The 21,557-nt window shown below is 50.1% G+C and overlaps 1 protein-coding gene across 5 annotated transcripts in view; it reads right to left on the bottom strand.

Moving 5' to 3' along the window:
* Positions 1-21,557, bottom strand: part of Nol10 (nucleolar protein 10) — a 51,438-nt gene that overhangs the window by 17,519 nt on the left and 12,362 nt on the right. For 4 of the 5 annotated variants that reach the window (XM_087199721.1, XM_087199723.1, XM_087199725.1 and 1 more), the window contains 7 exons: positions 20,654-20,714; positions 18,519-18,604; positions 17,776-17,854; positions 16,676-16,825; positions 14,166-14,232; positions 12,403-12,493; positions 12,183-12,235 (listed from right to left, as the gene is read on the bottom strand). In XM_087199721.1, the coding sequence (XP_087055847.1) occupies positions 12,183-12,235; positions 12,403-12,493; positions 14,166-14,232; positions 16,676-16,825; positions 17,776-17,854; positions 18,519-18,604; positions 20,654-20,714 (587 nt within the window). The remainder of the gene's footprint in view (positions 1-12,182; positions 12,236-12,402; positions 12,494-14,165; positions 14,233-16,675; positions 16,826-17,775; positions 17,855-18,518; positions 18,605-20,653; positions 20,715-21,557) is intronic. The other variant, XM_004869960.4, reaches the window with a different exon arrangement.

Below are 21,557 nucleotides of genomic sequence, written 5' to 3'. Positions count from 1 at the left end.
CAACTTTGAAGCCAGGCTGGGCTACATAGTGAATTCAAGCGCAGCCTGAAGTACAGCCTAATAGTACAGTGTGTGCCTGGTGTACCTGAGGCCCTGGGTTCACTCCTCAGCGCTGGGGGAGAGTCCAGGTTTTCGGTATGTTGTCATTATTGTTACATTCTATAAATCAGCCAGACCCATCACTGCTTGTTTTTCTTTGTTTTTATGTATCACTACCTTAAGAATTTTGTTTCAGAAAACTGGAAGCTTCAGGGCCAAGAATTTAGCTCAGTGGTGCCGCGCCTGCCTCTCAAGTGCAAGGTCATGAGTTTGATCCCCAATACCGCAAAAAACAAAACAAAACAAAAAAACTGGAAGCTTGTTCTATTTTAAAGTTTTATTATCTGTTCACTTTTTTTTTTTTTGGGGGGGGTACCGGGGATAGAACTTGGTACCTTGTACTTGCAAGGCAGGCGCCAGAACCACTGAGCTAAATCCCCGGCCCTAAGTTTTATTATCTGTTAATGACATTTTCTCTTTTTTTTTTGTTACCAGAAATCGAACTCAGGGCCTCACGCTTGACCTTTTTCATTCCTAAGAAATTCCTAAAGTCAAAAGTCAATCAAAATAGAACACTGAAATAAGATTCATCCGATTGCTATGGGGACAATAGTAACTCTATCAAATCAAATGGGAATATGCAGTCCCCCAAAAGATGAAATAATTCACATCCAAGCCAGTTGTAGTGGTACATGCCTATAATACCAGCACTCAGGAACCTGAGGCAGGAGGATCTTCATGTGTTTGTGGCCAGCCTGGGCTACCCAGTGAGTTCAAGACTAGCCTGAAGTACACAATAAAATGCTGTCTCAAAAAACATATGCTTAAAAAAAACCATATGCTTGGGCTGGGGATGTAGCTCAGTGGTTCTGGTGCCTGCCTTGCAAGCGCAAGGTCCCGAGTTCGATACCTGGTACCAAAAACAAAACAAAACAAAACATATGCTTCTAGTGCTGGGGATGCAGCTCAGAGGCACAGCACCTGCCTAGCAAATGTAAGGCCCTGAGTTCAATTCCCAATACCAAAAAACAAAAGAAAATATGCTTCTGCTTTTTTGGTGGTAGCACTAGGAATTGGACTCAGGGCCTCACACATGTGAGGCAAGTACTTTACCACTGAGACACATTCCAGCCCTTTAAAATTTTTATTTTGAGACACAGCCTGACTAAATTGCCAAGCCTGGCCTTGAACTTGTGATCCTCCTGCTTCAGCCTCCTGAGTGGCTAGGATTACAGGTATATACCACTGTGCCTGGCACATGCTTAATTTTAAAACTCAAACTTCTCATACATTTTGGTAATGGACAAGATTAACTAGGCTTGAAAATTAAACTCACAGATCCTCTGGAGGCTTCAAATTCTGAACCAACTTAGCAGCATTCCAAACACGAAGACCAGATGTTCCTGCTAAACTGAGGAATGGAGAAACAATTACTCTCCAAGAGTCCACTGTAGTCTAACTGAGAAACATTTTATTCAAAACTATGAAATTCCTTCATGAAACAGATCTCTTAAAATTCTTTGCTAAGTATGCAAAGCTACATTTAGTTAACCTAGTTCTGCTCATTTGAAGTTGAAGTGAAATGCTTTTCATGGAAAATCACAAACAATGCATTCAATAGCATGGAAAAGGCTTCAGCTTCTACTTTGCCTTCAATGTTCAAAGCAAAAAGAAAGAAGGAAAGAATAAGGGAAGAAAAGAAAAAGGAGAGAGAAGATCTCGGCACGTCCCCACCTCCTCAGGAAAACAGATGTCTCGGACGTCTGCCTGTGGCCTTGCATCCTGGCTTCAAACACCCCTTGCTGTTTACCATTCCATCCCACTTGGAATTCCAGAGATGTTCCCTACAGCTCCTGCCCACAGTTTGCCCAAACAAGGTCTCCATGCAATGCTACAGCCTCTGCTCCTAGCCTTTTCCTCTCTCAGTTCCCTACCTCTGAGCTGCGTGCACCCCAGCACCGGCTCGAGCCCCAGGCCAGCCCCAGGCCAGCTCCAGCTGTCCTGGGGGGACCAACTTGTCAGGACCACACACCTGGAGAGGCCTCCCCCAGCTGCCTGGGGACACAGATGGCCAGTGCATTAGCCTTGGGGAGCAAGCCAGCGGTTTCCGGCTCTCCCCTACTTCCTTGCAGGCAAAGTGATTAAGAATTTTCAGCATATTCTTCCTGCCTTCCAAACCTTAATTCCTGAAGTCTGTGTAGAAATGAAGGATAATATTTAAAAACACCCTGGGGAAAAAAACTTGGCAGAAATAAAGGAAGAGTAAAACTTAAAACAAACTCTATGAATACTCCCTCAAGGTTTTACCCTCAACACTGCTATTCTAGGAAGCTCAAAGAACATTTTGCCACCTGCCAGTGAGCAGTTACTCATTATCTCCAGGGGCTCAGGCACAATTCATCCTGGAGGATATATCCAGTGCAGGTAAAGTCAGATTTTCCATGTGTCCCCCAAATAAAGACAAAGCAGGGCAGAGGACAGCAAAAGAAGAGGGCAAAACCACCCAACTCGGGCTCAACCGAATGAAATGTGGGCAATCATGAAAGCGCTTATGTGGGGCGTCTACTTCAGTCTCAGATCCCCACGCAACCTTGAGGTGATAAACCACGCTCCCGTGTGTACAATATCCAGGATCACATTAAGAGCTGGTGTGTGTGTGGGTGTGTGTGCAAGAAGCAGTGTGCATATGCTATGTACCTTTTTTAGGGTGGGCTCAGGGTGGACCCAAGACTTCACGTAAAATTGAGCACTCCGAGGGGCACTCTCCAAGGAAAACTGCATGCACCATGAAATCGGGACTGAGAAGGAGCGGAAGCCGCGTGGCTTGGTGGCTAGGAGAGGGGAAAAGCCCATGGCTCCGCTGGACCGGATGGACTCTGGGCCCCCTGGCAGCAAGGCAGAGACGCAGCACGAGGACGAGCAGAAGATGTGATCCAGGGGAGGAGAAACTTGCTCCTTACGAGAGGTTTGTGAAAGAGACGCCTGTGGCTGGCTGCTCAACGCTGAAGGGAAACTGATCGACGCAGGCCCAGGCCATGAGGGCCTGCATGCAGGCGGCTACTGCACTCGGCTGCCATGGCAGCTGGCATCCACCGGGGCTGTGGGCGGCACAGCTGTGACCTCAAGGCCGGCCGGAGGGAGGTCAGATGGAAAGCACAGTGCCGCAGGCAAGCTGAGTGTGCCACCAGGGTCTGCAGTCCCCATGGCTACCAGCTACAGTGCAGGCCGGGCCAGGCCAGCCAGGACGGCCTACCTCCAGCAGGGGCTGCTGTGCACTCTGCTGTGAAGACCCAGATGGTGCCAGCCAGGCCGAGACAACAGCCACGGTAGGAAACAACGCAAATAAAATAGGACCCTGTAACAAAATGCTAGGCAACTATTAAAAAGAACGAACTTGATGACCAGAACGATATATTGTTAAATGGCAAAAAAGAAACCCTTTAGGCATGGCATCATGAGAGGGCGGATTAAATTACCCATGCTGTGTATGTGCAGGTATGCGTGTGTGCACACATGTCACGTGTGACCTGCTGCTGCAAATTACGCACACCAAACACTTGCTCTTAACAGTGGAGGGAGGGGCTATGAAGCACTCTTCCGGTGTGGGGGACGGATTTTTATGCTTTTATGCAAAATTGGAGAATTTCTTCTAAAGCAAAACGACAGCTCCAAAATGATACGGGCACAGTCCAGAAACAGACAGGAAGGGGCCAGCAGAGCCCTCACGCTACCAAGCTAAACACCAAGCCTTCCCACTCTTGGTGAAGGAGTGAGAGCCTGCCTATAATCTGGGGCGGAGGCCTTTCATGAACACTGGATCAGGACTCATGCCTTTTACTGACACGAGACCTTCAGAATGTAAATGAAACAGGACTGTTTTTGCTTTTTGAAACAGGGTCTCATTTTGTAGTCCTGGCTGGCCTCGAACTTCCAATGATCCTCCTGCTTCAGCCTCCCGAGTGCTGGGATCACAGGCATGAGCCACTGTACCCAGCATAGAGATGTGTTTTCTCTCCATAAAAGTCAACAACCTGACTCACAACCTTTAGTCTTTTCTGTGGAATGAACCAGAAAAATGGTACAGACTCCCTCCCAGGAAGCAGCTTAACACCACCCATAGCAGAGAGCCATTCTGGAGAACTCCACCTTTCCAAAGCCAAGCTGTGCATCCGCTCCACCTCAGCTCCAACCCTCACCGCTTCCCTGACTCACCTGCACACCGCCCCACCCTGTCCTCCTGCCAAATGCTCTCACCTGGCGCCCTGCCCTCATCCCCATCAATTACCATGTGTCCCACCCGTCCCCAGACCCCCCTGCAGGCAGAATCATGCACCTCCGATCTCACTCCCAGAAGAAACCCCTCAAAGGAATGTCACGCTACTGAAGGCAAAGGTTTAACGCTGTGTAAAAGCTGTGTAAAGGTGCAGACTTGGGCCCGCCTCCTCCTGCCTCCAGGCTCACCTTGCCCCTCACTCCCCTCACTCCCACTGAAGGACCGGATGGATGGGGAGGCTCGACATTTAGATACCTGGGCCCAGAGTGCTCTCCGAGCCACTGCCTCTCTTCCCCCTTCCCATGTCCGAGGATGGATCCCTGCCCACCCTGCAAAAACCCAGGCAACCTTCAGGCCACCTCAGAGCCTCCTGCTTGCAGGAAGGTGGCTCTTTCGTGCTCCTTGAGGGCCCTGGGCACCCACACCATCTGCTCTGGTACCAGAGTACAAGCTCCAAAGCAGCAGGGTGCTAGGCAGAAGCATCTCTGACACCCAGGCCCCAGCACAGGAAAGCAGTAGATGCCACTGGGCGTCCACAAGAAATGGCCCAGGCACGCCAGAGGCTAAAGCAGCAACCGTCCAGCCTGCAAAGGAAATCGCAGTGTGGCATTTTCTTGAGTGGGTGACATAGGATCAAAGCAATGAGATGCCCCACACCCCATGAGGACGGCTTCGGTGCAGAGCACTGATGGTGTGGGCGAGAACCATCATGGACTTGAGTGACAGATAGGAGCCCTCCTCCCTGCCCTGACACTAGGATGCAGCCACCACTGCTCCTGGACCCAACCCTCAGTCAGCTCCTCCATGCTTCCCAACGAGGGAGACTTAGGTGAGTTCAAGGCCAGCCTGAACTACACAGCGAGACCCTGTCTCAGAACCCCCCCAAAAGTCAACAACACAAACCCCAAAGTTAACACAATACAAACTATACTATTTGGTGTCAAATATTTCCATATGGAAATCACATAATGCTTGACCCAATCAGAACTGAAATTAACTTTGAAAATGTGACAGAAAGCTCAGAAGATGATTTCCTGACTTTCACACATTAGTGCTTTCCATGTGTCTGCTATTCCTGTGCCCGAGCAGACTGTGAAGGGAAATGAGGAGGATTTCCTTTGTTGAGGAAAATGTCACAGGTACTGTCAGTGCCTGAAAGCCCTTAGATTAAAATGGAAGGCGCCCGTTTCCCCTTTGTAACGTCCCAAACAACTTGTTTGCATTAAAACAGAGTACGTATCAGCCATCTGATATTTGTGCTTCGTATCTCTTTTTTTCTTTTTTTGTCTTTTGAAACAAGGTCTATGTAGCCCAGGCTGGCCTCGAACTCACAGCGATCCTCCTGCCTCAGGCTCCCAAGTGCTGGGATAATAGGTGTGCACCACCACACTCAGCCTCTCATCCAATTCAGTTAGGAATATATATAACTGAAAACCTACAAATAATACCATTGCCTTATAAAGTGATTTCATGCGTGAGATAAAATTCAATTATGACAGATTTGCTGTAAGCTTGGGTTATTACAGAAAAGCCCTACAAAGAAATACATTTGGGGGCTGGGGATTTAGCTCAGTGGTTTCGGGGCCTGCTACACAAGCACAAGGATCAGAGTTCGATCCCCAGTACCAAAAAAAAATTTAAAAAAAATAAAAAAAGAAATACATTTTCCTCTTTGTTAATTAGGAAAAGATGATAAAAATAAGCCAAGCTGGGAATCTAACTCTTCCACGAACCTCCTGGGTTCGGCTTGTAAGTGTCCCACATTTTTTTCCTCATAAAACAAGGAAGTGTGATGTTAAGCCTGCATCTTTAAAACGCCTCTGTTGGAACATAAATTAAGCACATTATCATGACTCAAGGCATCTAAAAATAGGCCTTCCTGAGTGAGCACAGGGTCAAGTGAATCCTGTTTCCCTCGCACATCTGCCCCTTCTTCCTCTGGCAGCTCTGAGTCTCACTCACTACTCTTCCTGTCGTTAAAATGACCAGAACCTGTGTGGCAGGGCCGCCTGTCCTTCCCCTCACACGGTTCCCTCCTGTGTGATTGTATCTCCTTTCCTACAGGCCGTGATTACTCAACTCCTGGGCTCTTTTCTGAGCTTCTCCTATGCATGACCACCCAGGATCCTTGCCAATGAGGCCGGGTGCCCAGGTTACCCGGGTGTCCCCACCCTCTCCACCTGCCCACAGGAGGGACTACTGCCCAACTGTCCGCTCGGCTCACAGTTGCCTGAAACCTCCACTGATGTCTTTTTTTATCTTCTGTTCTTAATGTTGCTGCTGAGACCCATCTCACCCATTCGGAGCTTTCCAGCTCTGCTTTCCAAACCTCTCCCTGCTCCTACTCCAGTCATCGAGTCTAATGTTTGTGGAGCTGAATTTCTCTGGTTTAACCTCTTACCCAGAGATGAGCTTCCCAGCTCAAGCAGATCAGAGCAAATGGAGTCAGATCACAACCAAACCTGAGGATACTTTTGGTGTATCTTTTGGTGTTGGGATAGCTGTCATACCAGGCAGCGAGGGAGACTGTGGCACTGTGCCCTTCCCCGTGTAAGAACCACGGCTGGGAGAGGAAAGTGACTCATCTAAGGCCCCAACATTTCTAAGAGGCAAAGCCAGCACACAAACTTGGGGCAACGACGGCCAAGCCTGACCTCCCCCACTGCAGGTGGGCTCAGACACTGCCTCCGAGCCCCAGCTCTGCCACCAATTTGTCACTGGCCTGCGGCAGGGAACTCGATTTCCCAGATGTACATTAGGGAGCTGGTTTCCAGGACTTCAGGGACCCCGCCTGGAGCTAATGTCCACACTTCCGGCTCCTACTGCTCCCTTACGCTTCGGACCCCTGCCTAGGCTCTGCCATCCGGTCTGCCCTCCCGTGCCTGCAGGTCCCCAGGCAGAGTTCTCTGCACCTGCTGCTGCCTCCCTCAACCAGGAGGACATGTTGCTCCCAGCCCTAGAAATCTGTGACTTCTTTTTTTTTTTTTTTTTTTTGGTACTAGGGATCGAACTCAGGACGTTGTGCTTGTGAGGCAGGCACCGGAACCACTGAACTAAATCCCCGGCCCTAAATCTGTGACTTCTTGCAGTCCTCTGCCCCCGAGTCTAACAGCCCCTACTCCACAGAGCCTTTCATTATCATGCTGTCATCATTTCAGGGTTTGACATGGACGCCAGTGAGCATGGGGCCATTTCAACATCCACTGGCAAGCTGGCATCTCCCTCAGGGACCAGTCCCACGTCATTCTCCTGTCCTACTCTTCCAGAACGGCATCTTATTAATCGTGCTTTTTTGTTTTGAGACAGGTCTGGCTGTGCAGCCAGGCTGGCCTCCAGCTCACTGCAATCTTCCTGCAAGTGGTAGGAGTACACATGTGCACCACCACGCCTGGCTCCAGCCTGCCTTTTGTAACTTTATTTTCTGACTGGGAAATGCACGTACATGGTACAATATTTAATTGTGAAAAGAATGCATACGGTGAGAAGTTCTTCAACCACCCCCTAGCTTCCCAGTCTGCCCATGAGACCGACAGTGCTAGTAATGTTAATGTTTTCATTTTTAAGGCTCATACAAAATCTGGTCTGTTTATATGTTTAGTGTTAGGCCAATCTGGCTGCTGTATAGAAGCAGACAGCTGTGGGGCAACAGCAGAGCAGCACAGTGGTCACTAAGGTGTACCGCAGCGACGGCCTGGAGCCGCATGGCATCAGAGCAGTGGCCCACGGGCCTGGGGGCTCAGCCACACTAACCTGCGGTGTGACGGGAAGGGCCCTGCTCCACCGCACACCTGGGGAGGCGGACAACGCACCGCAGGCAGAGACTAAGATGAACAGGAACCAAGAGATTCAACATATCCCTTTGCCACGTTCCACACAACCTGGCGACAAAACTCGCTCCAGCCAGGGCCCTGTGCGCATGTGTGTGCATCCGTGTGCGCAGGGTTTGGGTGGTGCCAAGGGTTAAACCCAGGGCTTCACGCATGCAGGGCAGGCACTCAGCGTGGAGTTGCACCCCAGCCCGGTGTGCCTCAGGTGAGGGCAGCATCTGTGCAGTTTCCTCCCGGATCTGCAAACAGCTGCGGGGCATCCCCAGTGTTGTTTCCTACCGGAAATAACTGCCTCTGTGCAGTTTAGGATCATCTTCGTGTTTCTGTAACTGTGTCCCGTCTCCGGGAACTTCAGTTTCTAAAGTACTTTGCAGGTTATAAATTAAATAATAAATGTTAAAAAATTGTTTTGGTACCAGAGATAGAACTCGGGTCCTTGCGCAGCAGGCGGCGAAATCACGGAGCTAAATCCCCGGCCCAAATGTTAAAATGTTTAATCAATACATTTTGATTTCTTATGAATAATCAAAACATTGGAATAGAAATAATACAGCACGGGTCCCCCCTCCCCAACAAAATGTTTCCAAATGAAACACCTGCTAGTCTTGAGAGCTGGGTTACACTCTTTACAGCAGCCTAACTTTACACGTTTGAACAAAAACCTACACACCTCCTACAAACTGAATAACTTGTTCCTCCAAATCAAGTACTGCACTTTTGAGCCTGGCATGGTGGCGCATGCCTGTCATCCCAGCACTTGGGAGCCTGAGGCAGGAAGATTGCCATGAGTTCAAGGCCAGCCTGGGCTACATAGCAAGACGCTGTCTCAAAAAACCAAAACCAAAAACCCAAAACTCTACTTGTCCTCAAGCTCCCTGCCTACGTCACCAAGCATGCAGGGACAGGCACTCACTGCTCCAGGAGCTGGAGTGCGGGGGTCCGAACCCTGGACCACACCCTCGACATCATAAACACAGGGTGTTTGGGGTGGGGGGGCAGACCCTGGGAGGCTCCAGGGTCCCCACAGGCGTTCACCTGAGTGAACCACGCTGAGATGAAACTGTGCTTCAGAGGAAGAGCTACTCCCGGCATTGCTCTGGGGCTGCAGATGGATGAGACCCCAAAGCCAATAAAGGAACGAAACAGTGAGACCCCATCTCTGTGGAGGGAAGGCAGCGCTGAGAAAATGGGACAACAGGGAAGAAAGCCGAGCTCATGAAGGACCAGCCAGCACCTAGAGAAACAGGTGACAGGGGAGGAGCAAGTGGTAGCGTGTTCCTCGACGTGGACTTCCAGTATGCAGCAAAAACGGTATCAGACAGGCAGAAATCGACAGACAGCAGTACTGAGCTGTCTTCATTCTACCTCAAGCCAAAGGAGGCCAGCTTCACCCTCAATTTAGGAGATGTTCCTAGAAATCACAGCCAGACCCAACCCTGGCACAGATGTCTGTTCGAGAGGCTCTACGGGTGCCTCTGCCAAAGTCTGATAAAATCTGAGCATGGCAGGCGTTCAGGGCCCTGGGATCTCTGTGCTTTGAAGAAGTCTTACAAAGAGCAGGGCCCAAGCAGCAGGCGGTGCTGTCCAACGTCACCGAGAGCGCTGTCCCCATCGCTCCAAGTCTAGTCTCAGGAGGGGCTGCCGGGCCCAGGGCAGGGTCCCTGTGGCTGTTGCCCACCCCTGGCTCATGCTGAGTACAGTTCTCAATGCTCAGACCTCCATACGGGAGTCAGACGCCAGGCAGGGAAAGGTCAAGGCCATGACTGAAGACAGCTAGGTCATTTCAGCACCTGGCAATTAGTATTTCTAAGCTAAGAGATGAAAACAGGGTACAAATTTGTACATAAAATACAACTTCACGTGCACACATCAGCTCCCTGACCACGCCGGCCTGCAGCCATAACAGACCTGGCATCTCCAGCTGCTGCCAGCCTCTGGCCCCACCTGCTCCCCACCCACACCCTGCGAGGAGAGAGAGGGGTTCTCCGCCGAGCAGACCGCCCCACCTCGGAGTGCTGGCTTCCACCTTCAGACCAAGTGTCGTATTTTTTGGGGGGGACTAGGATTGAACCCTGGGCCTTTGGCATCCCCACTCCTTTATTTTAATTTTGAGACAGAGTATCACTAAGTTACTACATTGGCCCAGCCAGGCTGGAACCTGGGGTCTTCCTGCCTCAGCCTCCCAGAGTGCTGGGACAACAGGTGTGAACCACCACACGCAGTCTCTACCTGTAGTGAGGTGAGTTAGAGGTCTAAGACCGGGGCAACAACATGTAGCTGCTGAGGATGAGAACACAGTACGTTTTCCTTAGAGGAGGATAAGGAGAGACAGCTTCCTCCACGGGAACTTCCTGTGACCTGCGGCGTTTTCATCAGTGCTTTCCTGAGGCCAGCCCTGGGCAGACCAGGGTAACAAAGTCTCCAAAACCACGGCCTTCCACACTGCACTTCTATCCTCAAACTACCTGGATCCCAGACATCATGACCACTAAAAAGGGAGACCTGGCCGAGTGCAGTGGCACACACCTGTAATTCCTGCACACTGGGAGGCTGAGGCAGGAGGAATGCAATTTCATTTATTTATTTGGTACCAAAGATCGAACTTGGGTCCTTCCGCTTGCGAGGCAGATGGTGGAACCACTGAGCTAAATCCCCGACCTGAGGATTGCAACTTCACCCCAGCCTAAGCAATTTAGCGACACCTTGTTGCAAAATAAAAAAGGGCTGGAGGTGTAGCTCAGTGCAAAGGTCCAAAATATAAATGTCTAGGCTGGGCATGGTGGTGCACACCTGTAATCCCAGCACTTGGGAGGCTGAGGCAGGAGGGTCCCTGTGAGTTCAAGGCCAACCTGGATTACATAGTTCGATCTTGTCTCAAAAAACCAAAACAAACAAACAAAATGAATAATTCTAAGGTTTTTTGGTACTGGGGATTCAGTACCTTGTACTTGCCAGGCAGGTGCAGTGCCACTGAGCTAAACTCCCTGGCCCAGGAAAATGATTAGAATTTTAAAATAATATTTTTTACAAAAGTGCTAAGGCCCCAGCCTCAATCCTCAGCCCCGGTGGAATGGCCTGGCCCAGGGCACAGCACCCCATCTTCCTGCAGTTTGCCGAAGCCTGCTCACAGTGCCCAAACGAGCTGAGCCAACCCACTCGCCTCCAAGAAGCCAGGGCAACCTGTCCAGAGTTCAAATGCCCTCCTGCTGCTCCCCCCACACCACCCACAGGGCTCTGGGCCACAGGAAGGGATGTGGGGGAGCTCCTGCCCAGGGCCCCATCCCCTCCTTCCACAGCGTCCTCCTGCTCCCAGCACAGCACCCCCACAGGCACCAAGCAGCGCACTCTCTGATTCTGTCCCCACGGGAACATGGTCAGCTGTGGCATGCTGCTGAGACGCCGATGTGACCGACGGAGAAATACGGTGAGCCTGAGAGGGGCCCAAAGTCCCAGCTCCACAGAGGCTGAAGCTCGAGGAGGGTGGAGGGAGGAAGGTGAAGGACCACAGTGAACACACGCAAGGCAAGATGGAGAAATGGGCGGATCCAGGGAGAAGGGACACAGGACAGCTTAGGAGACGCGCAGGCTTCCTGTTCAGATGTCGGCGGCTTCCAGCCTGTTTCCTGAGAGCTCGGAAGCCCGATGTCACAGAGCCCTGATCTGGAGACACGCAGGGCCAAGCCCCGCGGGAGTCTCACACTGCTGTCCACCCTCTCCCAGGACACAACTACGTCCGCTCAGCACGCGTTTCTGTTTCTTTCCTACAAACTACAAGGTGAGGTTTTCCTTTAAGCAGGAAAAACAGGGCAGATTGTAAACTACACATGTAAAAGGAACAAATGACATGAGATTCCTAGAAGATCTTTGGACTCTGTAGATCAAGACCTCTTGATCAACAGCTCAAAGCTTAATACTCTGATACACTTGGACACCAAAAGAAACAGTGAAAACTGAAGTATAAATATCAGTTTCTAAGGTCTACCTAATGTGATGTCAAACAGTTTCACAGACGAGAAAGTGTCTCTCATCTCTGCATGTCTTACCGGGACGTAATAGATGCCCATCTTGGGGGCCTCGTTGGCAGTGAGGAGCATTCCTAAAAGCAAACATAAGGACAGAAGTGAGTGTGGGGAGAACTGCCCTCTGCTACGCGCTTCCTGCTGTGAGTGCTGAGAGGCGTGGTCTGTGGTGACCTGCAGCCCAAGCCCAACCCCACCAAATCCTTCAAATATACAGATTTAGGCTTCGCATGCTGGTGCACACCTGTCATCCCAGCACTTGGGTGGCTGGGGATGCAGCTCAGTGTAGAGCACTGTCTTGGTACATACAAGTCCCTGGGTCCAGTGCCCTTTAACTGCAAAAATAAGTGAAGTTCAAAAGAGAAAGAAAAGATCAGCTTGTGGAGTCCTGCATAAACCCTTCCCATTCTATTTCACAAATGTACCCAGCTGCGAGCCAGGCATTGCCCCTCAGGTGTGGATGCTGGGCTCAGTGACCAGGGGATCCACCCTGGGCAGCCACTTCCCAAGCCCAAATCCTGGCTTCTCCGCCCCCACCAGTGCTCCTGCATCCACCAACCCTGCTTCCACAGGGCCCGATGGGACCAGACACACAGGCTCCGCAAGCACCCATGTCATCGGTCTGGGGCACATGGATGTCACAGCTGCTGCAGGACGCCTAGGTGCTTCACGGAGGACAGTGTGAGGCCAGGAGCAGAGCTGTGAGTGAGCCTGTGAGGCGGGAGCCTTCCCCATGTCTGGGCGGCCCTGCCCGGGTGGCACCCACCTGTAATCCCGCCACCTGGGAGCCGAGGCAGGAGGAGTGGCACAAGTTTAAGACCAGCCTGTCTCAAAAAACATTTGTTTTTGGAATACTGGGGATGAAAGCCAGGAGACACAGCTACACACCTGGCTTGTTTCCCTTTTTATTTTGAAAAAAGGTCTCTCACAAAGTTGCCCAAGCCGGTGCCCAAATCGTAGCCCTCCTGCCTTGGCCTCCTGAGTGGCGGGGACTACAGCCGGGCACCACGGCTTGGGTAATCAGTAAAGGGCTTCCTGTGCCGGTTCTTCTTCTGCCTGAGCTCTGCCACCGCCTCTCCCGAGGGCCCCTGGGTTCGGCCTCCAGGGAGCTCCTCAGCTCCTCCACGCCTCCTCCATCCCCAGAAGCCCAGCCCCTATCCCGGGTCACTCTACAGCCTCCTCCATCCCGGGTCTCACACCCACACCCTGCTCCCGCCTACCGCGGTGCTCCTAAAGGGGTGCAGGTGCGTGTCTGGGCCCCACCCCACAGGAGGCTGGGACTACACTTCCTCAGCCTCCGGAGGTGCCGCTGCCATCGCCTCTATTACTGTGCCGCCCGGCGTGGAAGCCGACAGGAGGGCTCCTGCCGCCTCAGGGGCTATGGCAACTCAGCATCACTTCCAGCACACCCATCTCAGCCTCACCTTTCCAGCTCTTGGGGGTCCCCGCCCTCACCCCACCCAACCTAGCTCTCTCCCTCCAGGCTCCGCTTGCTGCACGGACTGTGCATGGCACACTTTGGCTCTGCAGCCCGGGCCGGGGGCCCCACAGACGGGACTCTGTCCCTGCCTGTCCCACTCCTTTGTCCCATCCCAAATGGACGCTGCGTGTTGAAATCCGTGCTGCGCCTTGCTGAATGGCTGAACGGTGCACAGCATAGAAAGCACAAAGCCCAGGATTCCACGAGGCCTCTGTTTGCTTCCTGGGACCCAAATCCCTAGCACTCCAGGCACTTCTACAGGCACTTGGGTATCACACAAGAGCCCCGCACACCTGCCCCCACCTGCACGCACGTGCCCATGGTGCCGCTGACAGCAGGCGGCGGGCTGAGTCAGCCGGGCCTCTTTCTGAGTCACCCGAGCCACTTCCTGTCACAGCCTCCCAGCAGGACAGACACCAGGGACTGTTGTGACCAAGCCAAACTGTCCTGAGAGGACAAAGTAGCTCAGACCCCAAACCCATGGTGAGTGCAGACTTCACCGCACACCCTGGCTGCGCAGTACACACCTGAGCCGGGGTACAGGCAGACGTCATTGAGGTCATGTTCTGGCTCCAAGGAGGTAAATATTTTCCCCTAAAATGGGACATACAAATACATGATTAGGATGGCTAAAAATAACAAGCTTTGGCAACGTCACCTAGAGAGACCGGAGACAGTTCTCAGCCATCTGCTGCCACACAAAGTGCAACAGCCTAGCTGTGAAATTTAGAACTGAAGCCAGGCGTGGTGGTGCATGCCTGTAATCCCAGCACTCCAGAGGCTGAGGCAGGAGGATTGCCGCAAGTTTGAGACTAGCCTGGGCTACAAAGTAAGACTCCATCTCAAAAAACCAAAAAAACCCCAAAAAGAAAGAATTTAGAACTGAAAACCTTCAGAGAATGTGATTATGACTGATTAAATGCTTGCAGTTTAGAGGTGAAGAAACTGAGGCCCGGACAGGAGAGGTGACTTGTCTAAGGGGAAAACCCCCAAAGTTTTAAAAATGAAGGCTGCATGGCAGAGAAAGGAAGGGTTAGAATGTGTTGTAGGTCAGCTCTGCTGAGTCTGTGTGCCTGGGACCTGGGCCAGCACCACTCAGAGCCCCAGAGGAGGAGAGGGCAGCATGGGACCCCAGGGCTCAGCCACGCGGGACTGCACCGCTCAGAGAGGGCACAGGAGTCGGTGGGAGGTGCAGGGGGGAACCTACCAGGCACGGCTGGTGCCACCAACACACAGCGAAGGCGAAAGTGCTGCTGTTTCAGGTGTGAAGAGCACGATGGGACTGGAAAAATGAAGGGAAGCAAAAGGCAGAAGGTGGGTGCAAAGCGGGGTATAGGGTGCACACCTGTAACTGCAGCACTCAGGAGGCTGAGGCAGGAGGATTGAGAGTTCTAGGCCAGCCTGGGTTATTTAGCAAGTGCAAGGCGAGCCTGGACTTGTCGGAAAAGAAAAGGGAGTGCGGGTGGATAGAGAAAAGCAAAGAGAAAGATAAACAAGTCAGGCAAGAAAGCAAGTCCTGCAAATCTGAGTAATCTGGGCGTCAGTCTGGAGAAGTATTTAGTCATAAGAAACAAAAAAGGTCGAACTGAAATCTACCAGAGCAAGCAGAACATGAGGGCTTTGTGTCCATGCTGAGAGGTCCTCCAGCTCCTGAAGCAGCTGAGAGTCATGGCCAAAAGCCTCGGGAGCTCCAGGGCAGAGGGGTGCAGGGAGCAGAGCTGGGGACAGAGGGGGCTGTGTGCTCAGAAACCACGGCCCAACTCGGATTCCACAGAGCCACGCAGCCACCATCCTCCTTCCCATGTTCCTGGGAAGAGCATGAGGCTGTAAGATCATGAGACAAAAGGAAAAAAAGTGGGCACAAGTTTTTGCCTGTAGTCCCAGAACTCAGGAGGCTGAAGCAGGAGGATTGCCGAGAGTTCAAGGCCAGCATGGGCTACATAGCGAGACTCTGTCTCAACGGAAAAAGATGTTTTTTCTAATTAAAAGTAAACAATTCTTAAAAGCACTGCTATACTGGATCCATTTTTCCAGTTTACTGGATGAACTATTTTCTCAAAATATTTAAGTTTCAAAATAAAAAACAAAAAGCAGGTGAATTAAAACCAGAAATACAGGATTTTGTTATTTTTTAAAATCACACTCAGAGTTGAAAGGAGGCAATGTCACAATATTCTTAAGAAAATACTGTTTTTATTTTTATTTATTTCTTTGAGACAGGGTCTTAGTGTGTAGTTCAGGCTGGCCTTGAATTCACTATGCAGCCCAGGATGGCCTTGAATTCATGGCAATCCTCCTGCTTCAGCTTCCCAGCCCAGTGCTGGGATCATAGGCATGTGCCACCATGCCTGGCTCCATTTTTAAAGAAATAACTCCAAAGCTGTCATCTCTAAAGTCCACCTCTTTGAGGTAGGGAAGAGGTAAAAAATGGATGTAAGATGACACAGCATGGAAGGAGGCGTAGCTCCTGAAGACTTTCCCAGGGACACAGGGGGTCCTCAAGGATGGACTTATTTTTATAATAAGGTCTTGCTATGTAGCCCAGGCTGGCCTTAAACTTGCAATCCTCCTGCCTCAGCTTCCTGAGTGCTGCGATTACAGGTGTGCACCACATATGCCACAAGGCCCAGCTTAGTGACAGGCTTTCTTAAACAATGATTTTTTTTTTTTTTTTTTTTTTTTTTGTGCCGGGGATCAAACTCGGGACCTTGCGCTTGCGAGGCAGGCGCCGGAACCACTGAGCTAAATCCCCAGGCCTAAACAATGATTTTTTTTCTCTACCTGATTCAACATCAAAAGTGCAAGCCAATGTTAGCAAAGTGGAAAACCTCTGAACAGGAAGAACTCCATCTTGACTTTGTAAATGAGTTTTTTATCCTGAGTAACTGACTTCCTCCTAATTCCCAAATAGACATGAGGGATCTCATTCAAGAACCAACATTACACACACACACACACACACACACAGAAGGAATAAAAGGAACATTAGGAATATATCCAAATAAAAAAGGAAGTAATTTCACCAAAAAGCACCTACTGAGTTCTTATTCCACATTTTGATGATGCGAGAGTCTGCTGACAGAATCAAATCTAAAGCGTCCTGGAAGTGGATGGACTTGATGGGCAGCCCATACTGGTGATCCTTAACTAGCAGTGGCTTACTGGATCGAAGGTCATATAATAAAACCTGAGAGAAAAACACAAGTTACTTTTGCTGAAACAAAACATTCTACCTTAAAAGTAAGAACAGTGTGGCTGCCAAATGTTTTATTACCTCCATCTTTTTGTTTTTGTTTTGTTGAGACAGGGTCTCACTGTGCAGTTCAGGCTGGCCTTGAACTCACTATGTAGCCCAGGCTGGCCTCAAATTCATTTCAATCCTCCTGCCTCAGCCTCCCCAGTGCTGGGATTACAGTTGTGGGCTATCACAAACTTTTTGTTTGTTTTTTGGTATTAGGGATGGAGCTCAGGTCCTTATGCTTTTCAAGGCAGGTGTGGTGCTGCTGAGCTATGTCCTCAGGCCTTCATTTACTTTTTTTTTTTTTTTCCTTCATTTACTTTTTAATGAACACAATGACAGCCCTTAGAGCACCAGCATCCTGCAGTCAGCTGGCTACACTGACAATGCCTCACAATGCCTGGATTTACAAATACAAGCCTGAGAGCAATTTCTGGCACGCTAGGTTGCACACTAGGAAAGACACTAACGGGAAGCGTACGTGGGACAACAGCCAGGCCTGAGCCTCGCTGGCTGCTCTGCCCAAGCCACACCCAGCCTCCATCTGTGAATGGACGCTTGGAGGGTGGCAGGGGAACAGTTCTGGCAGACTCAGGCCCAGCTGGGAGAAGGAGACTCTTCTGCCCCTGCCATGAGCTCAGTCTCCATCTCAGCTCCGGGTCGGGAAACCACTAGAGGTGCGACCCTGGGTCCAGCAAACTCCTGAGCCTGTAGGCTCTGCCTTCTTCGGGGAAAAGGAAGCTCACTGGACAGTGTGCTGCTGCAGGGCTCCGGGGGTGCAGGGTGCACTCTGCCCACTGAGATCTCAAGCGAGAGGGGCCCCACAGCCTGCTCCCCACCCCAGGGCCCCAGGCTCCCCGCCCTCTGAGCCGCCCACATGAGCCCACCCAGCCACACACCTGCCCGGTGGACGTGCCCACTGCCATGGTGAGGGCACCACTGAACCGCAGGGCAGAGATGGTCGGCAGGCTGCTGACCCTGAAAGGCAAGTGACAGAGTGCAGGTGACAAGGTCAGCACTGACCTTCACATAGTCCCAGGGAAAGCACAGCCCTCTCTTTATCTAGAGGGTGATGATTCCAACCCTGCACAAATAAATGCACACTGCCTACAAGTGTGATCTACCCATCTCCCCTTTCCACTAAGCCAGGAAGAGGAATCCGCAGAAACACTACCATTCTTACTCAGGAGGGAACAGGTTTATTGTGGACGTGTGGATGCCTGGTTCCATCATGGACCACATCCACAGCCACGTGTGGGGCATGCGCCTGTCATCCCAGCACATGGGAGGCTGAGGCAGGAGGGTCACTGAGAGAAAGAAAGAAAGAGAGAGAAAAAGAAAGGGAAAGGCCAGGCCAGGCCAGGCCAGGCCAGGCCAGGCTGGGGCAAGGAGGAGAGGGGAGGGAAGGAGCAGAGTGGAGCATTCTGTATAGTACTTTAGAAAAAAACTATCTGGCTTGCCTACTTAGTTGGCATGAGTCATGAGAGACTTAGTCATGAGAGAGACTGTTACGTAGAATAAACAGACAGCTTCAGACCTAACTCTTTTGGGTTTCATCCTTTGGCAATGCACTTTAACTTCCTGTTGGTCCACTGCTAAATCAGAGAGCTGAAGGAAATTACACACGTTAGCTCCTACTCACTCTGAGTCCACTGTGACGCTGTTTAGGGCACAGTCCAGCAGACCGACTCTGCTCCGGGCTCTAGGGTCCCAGCACTCCACTCGACCCTACACAAATGAAGAGCCATTCATTCATTCACTGAGACAGGGCCTCACTATGGATGATTGTCCTGCCTCAGCCTCCTGAGTGCTACAATGACAGGTGTGCATGACCACACCTGACAACAATTTTAAATCAAAGCTGCTCTGAGAAAAACTTTAAACACATAGAAAAATAAGCTTTATTAACAAGGATTACCTCATGGGGAATAAAAACTTTAACTTTTTACCTTATACTCTTTTTAGTACCATTTAACTGTTTTCACCATGAGCTGATTGCTTTTATAATTAAAGAAAGAAAAACACTGGTGACGAAAGAGTTCCAAGCGCACTGTAGGACCTCTGACTGGACCCTCGCTTGATAGTGGGGGGAGGCCTGAAAGGCACTCTGGTATAAGTGGGGGGACTTAAATATCAAAATATTATTGTATCAGTGTTAAACAGTTAAAATAATTTTATCAATATTAAATTCCTCAGTAATGACAAAACTATTAGAATTTTACAGGAGAAAGTCCTTTTGTGTTCTTGCATTCTTTGTTTTTTTAGATAGAGACCCACTAGGTTGCCCAGGGTGGCTCAAATTCCTGGGCTCAAGCAACCCTCCTGCCTCAGCTTTCCCAGTAGCTAGGACCACTGCTTAAGTCTTCATTTTTAAGAAATACTTGGGGGATGAAATGTCTGAAAACCCATGCTTTGTTTTCTTTTCTGGTTTTTTTTTTCAGTATCAGGGATCAAACTCAGGACCTTGAAGAACTTGGCGAGGCAGGTGAGGCTCCCCTGAACTAAATCCCCAGCCCCTATGCTTTATTTTCAAATGGTTCAAAAGAGTACTTTCAATATACATTCATATTTTCATAGAAAAACAAAAGGGCAAAATGTATATAAGTGATTACTGAACTAATTACTGAACATAATACATGTGTAGCTGTATCATTTTATTTTTTTATTATCTCAGGGTTTTTCTGTTTTGTTTTGAGACAAAGACTCGATATGTAGTCCGGGCTGGCCTTAAACTCACTATGTAGCCCAGGCTGGCCTGGATCTTGTGGTGATCCTCCTGCCTCAGCCTCCTGAGTGCTGCTATTACAGGTGTGTGCCACCATGCCCAGCATATATCATTCTTTTTGATGCCTTAGGTTCTGTTTAGTATCCGGGTATGGTGGCGCCCGCACACCTATAGTCACTTGGGAGGCTGAGGCTGGAGGATCACCATGAGTTGGAGGCCAGCCTGGGCTACACAGTGAGAGCCTATCTCATTAAGAATAAAAAAAAAAAATAAAGATTCTGTTTAATATTTGTACAGGTTGAATATTCCTATCTGAAATCCAAAATGTTTCAAAATCGGAAACTTTCTGATCACTGAACAAGTGGAAAATTCCACATTGAAATGTTACTTCATCCACAAAACCGTCTAAATTAACCTTGGAACAAATTCTCTACCATGAGTGTTATTATATATGCTTAAAGTGTACCAGTAAATGTTTTGCTATTAAAAAAATTAACCTCAGGTTTGTATGTAAGGTATCTGCGAAAGGCATATAAACTTTGTGTTTGGGCTGCGTCCTATTCCTGAGACGCCTCGTTAAGTGTGTGCAGAGAGTCACACATCTGGTCCCGAGCATGTGGGACGAGGGACACTCAGCCTCTCCGGTTAGCAATTTGCCTTTTTCAGACAGGGCTGCTCCACATGAAGCTGGACCGATCCATGCTACGGACTACTGAGACCAGAGGCCTGTCCCACCACAGCCGGCTCTAACTCCACCTTTAAATAAAACTCTACTTCTGAGCACATGTGAAACAGATATTTTAAAAAACAACATCAAGAAAAAAAAAAAAAAACAACATCAAGGGGCTGGGGATTTAGCTCAGCGGTTTCGCCACCTGCTGCACAAGCGCAAGGACCCAGTTCGATCCCTGGTACCAAAAAAAAACAAAACAAAAAAACAACATCAACCTGGGATTTAGCTCAGTGGCTCCACCGCCTGGCTTGAAAGCACAATGTCCTGAGTTCGATCCCTGGTACCAAAAAATAAATAAAAACCATCAACCTATGCTTACCTCTATTGTTCCTGTGGCAAATAAGCCGTGCATGGAATTTATGTCACAGACGTTGTTCTCCCTGAGACAGTAAAGCAGCGGGACAGAGCAGTGGTTAGCGGGAGGGGATTGCAGGGAATCAGGATGTGTGGGGTCCGCACTGCCCTCCCCAGTGCCCCAGAGGAATGTGACCGCTCCACTGCACATGTGGACTCATACAAAGCGCATTATGGGCCTTACAAGTTCAAGGTCCCGAGTTCAATCCCCAGTACCAAAAAGAAAAAAAGACAAAGCCCGCGTTAGCACCGCTCCTGCAGGGAGAGGAACTCAGTAACTTTCTCAACAGACATTCAAGCACAGGGAGAGAGAAGACACGAGAATCCTCTCCCGTGCACCTTCGAAAGAGCAGCAGGAGCCCTGGAAGGGTTCAGTGCTTGCATGGTCATCAGCGTTTCTGATCCCAGGGTGACAGGCGACCTGCCAGGGGATAAGCACAGCAGGCTGCGGCTTCTGAAATATGAGTCCACATTGAGAAGAAAGCCTCATTCTACTCTCTTCCAGGCAAACAGACATCTTGGAGAAAGCAGGCTATCACCATGTCAGCCTGGGCCTAGACAACCTCACCTGGCTATCACCATGACAACCCCAGGGCTGGGCGTCCTCACTACACCTCCTTGGCTTCTCTGTAAGGCGGGGGTTTCACCCACCTCCTTGGACTGTGTGAAGATTAAATGGAAAAAAACAGCAAGTGGCCAGCAGTGTCCAGAGGACAGAAGACACTTGATAAATAACAGCTGTTACTACAAACAGGAAGTCAAACAGCAGAAAAGTGGATGACTTTCTTTCACACGATAATGTACTATGACATCGCAAGTTTTTTTTTCTTAAATAAAAACATTGCAGGCCAGTGTGGAACAAAAATATA

The sequence above is a fragment of the Heterocephalus glaber genome, unplaced genomic scaffold (assembly GCF_053883595.1).
Source record: "Heterocephalus glaber isolate CG9 unplaced genomic scaffold, H.glaber_assembly_v1.0 deba00001724, whole genome shotgun sequence".
Classification (NCBI taxonomy): Eukaryota; Metazoa; Chordata; class Mammalia; order Rodentia; family Bathyergidae; genus Heterocephalus; species Heterocephalus glaber.
The sequence above is the reverse complement of the archived record's forward strand: the minus strand, read 5'-3'. Positions and strand labels throughout refer to the sequence as shown.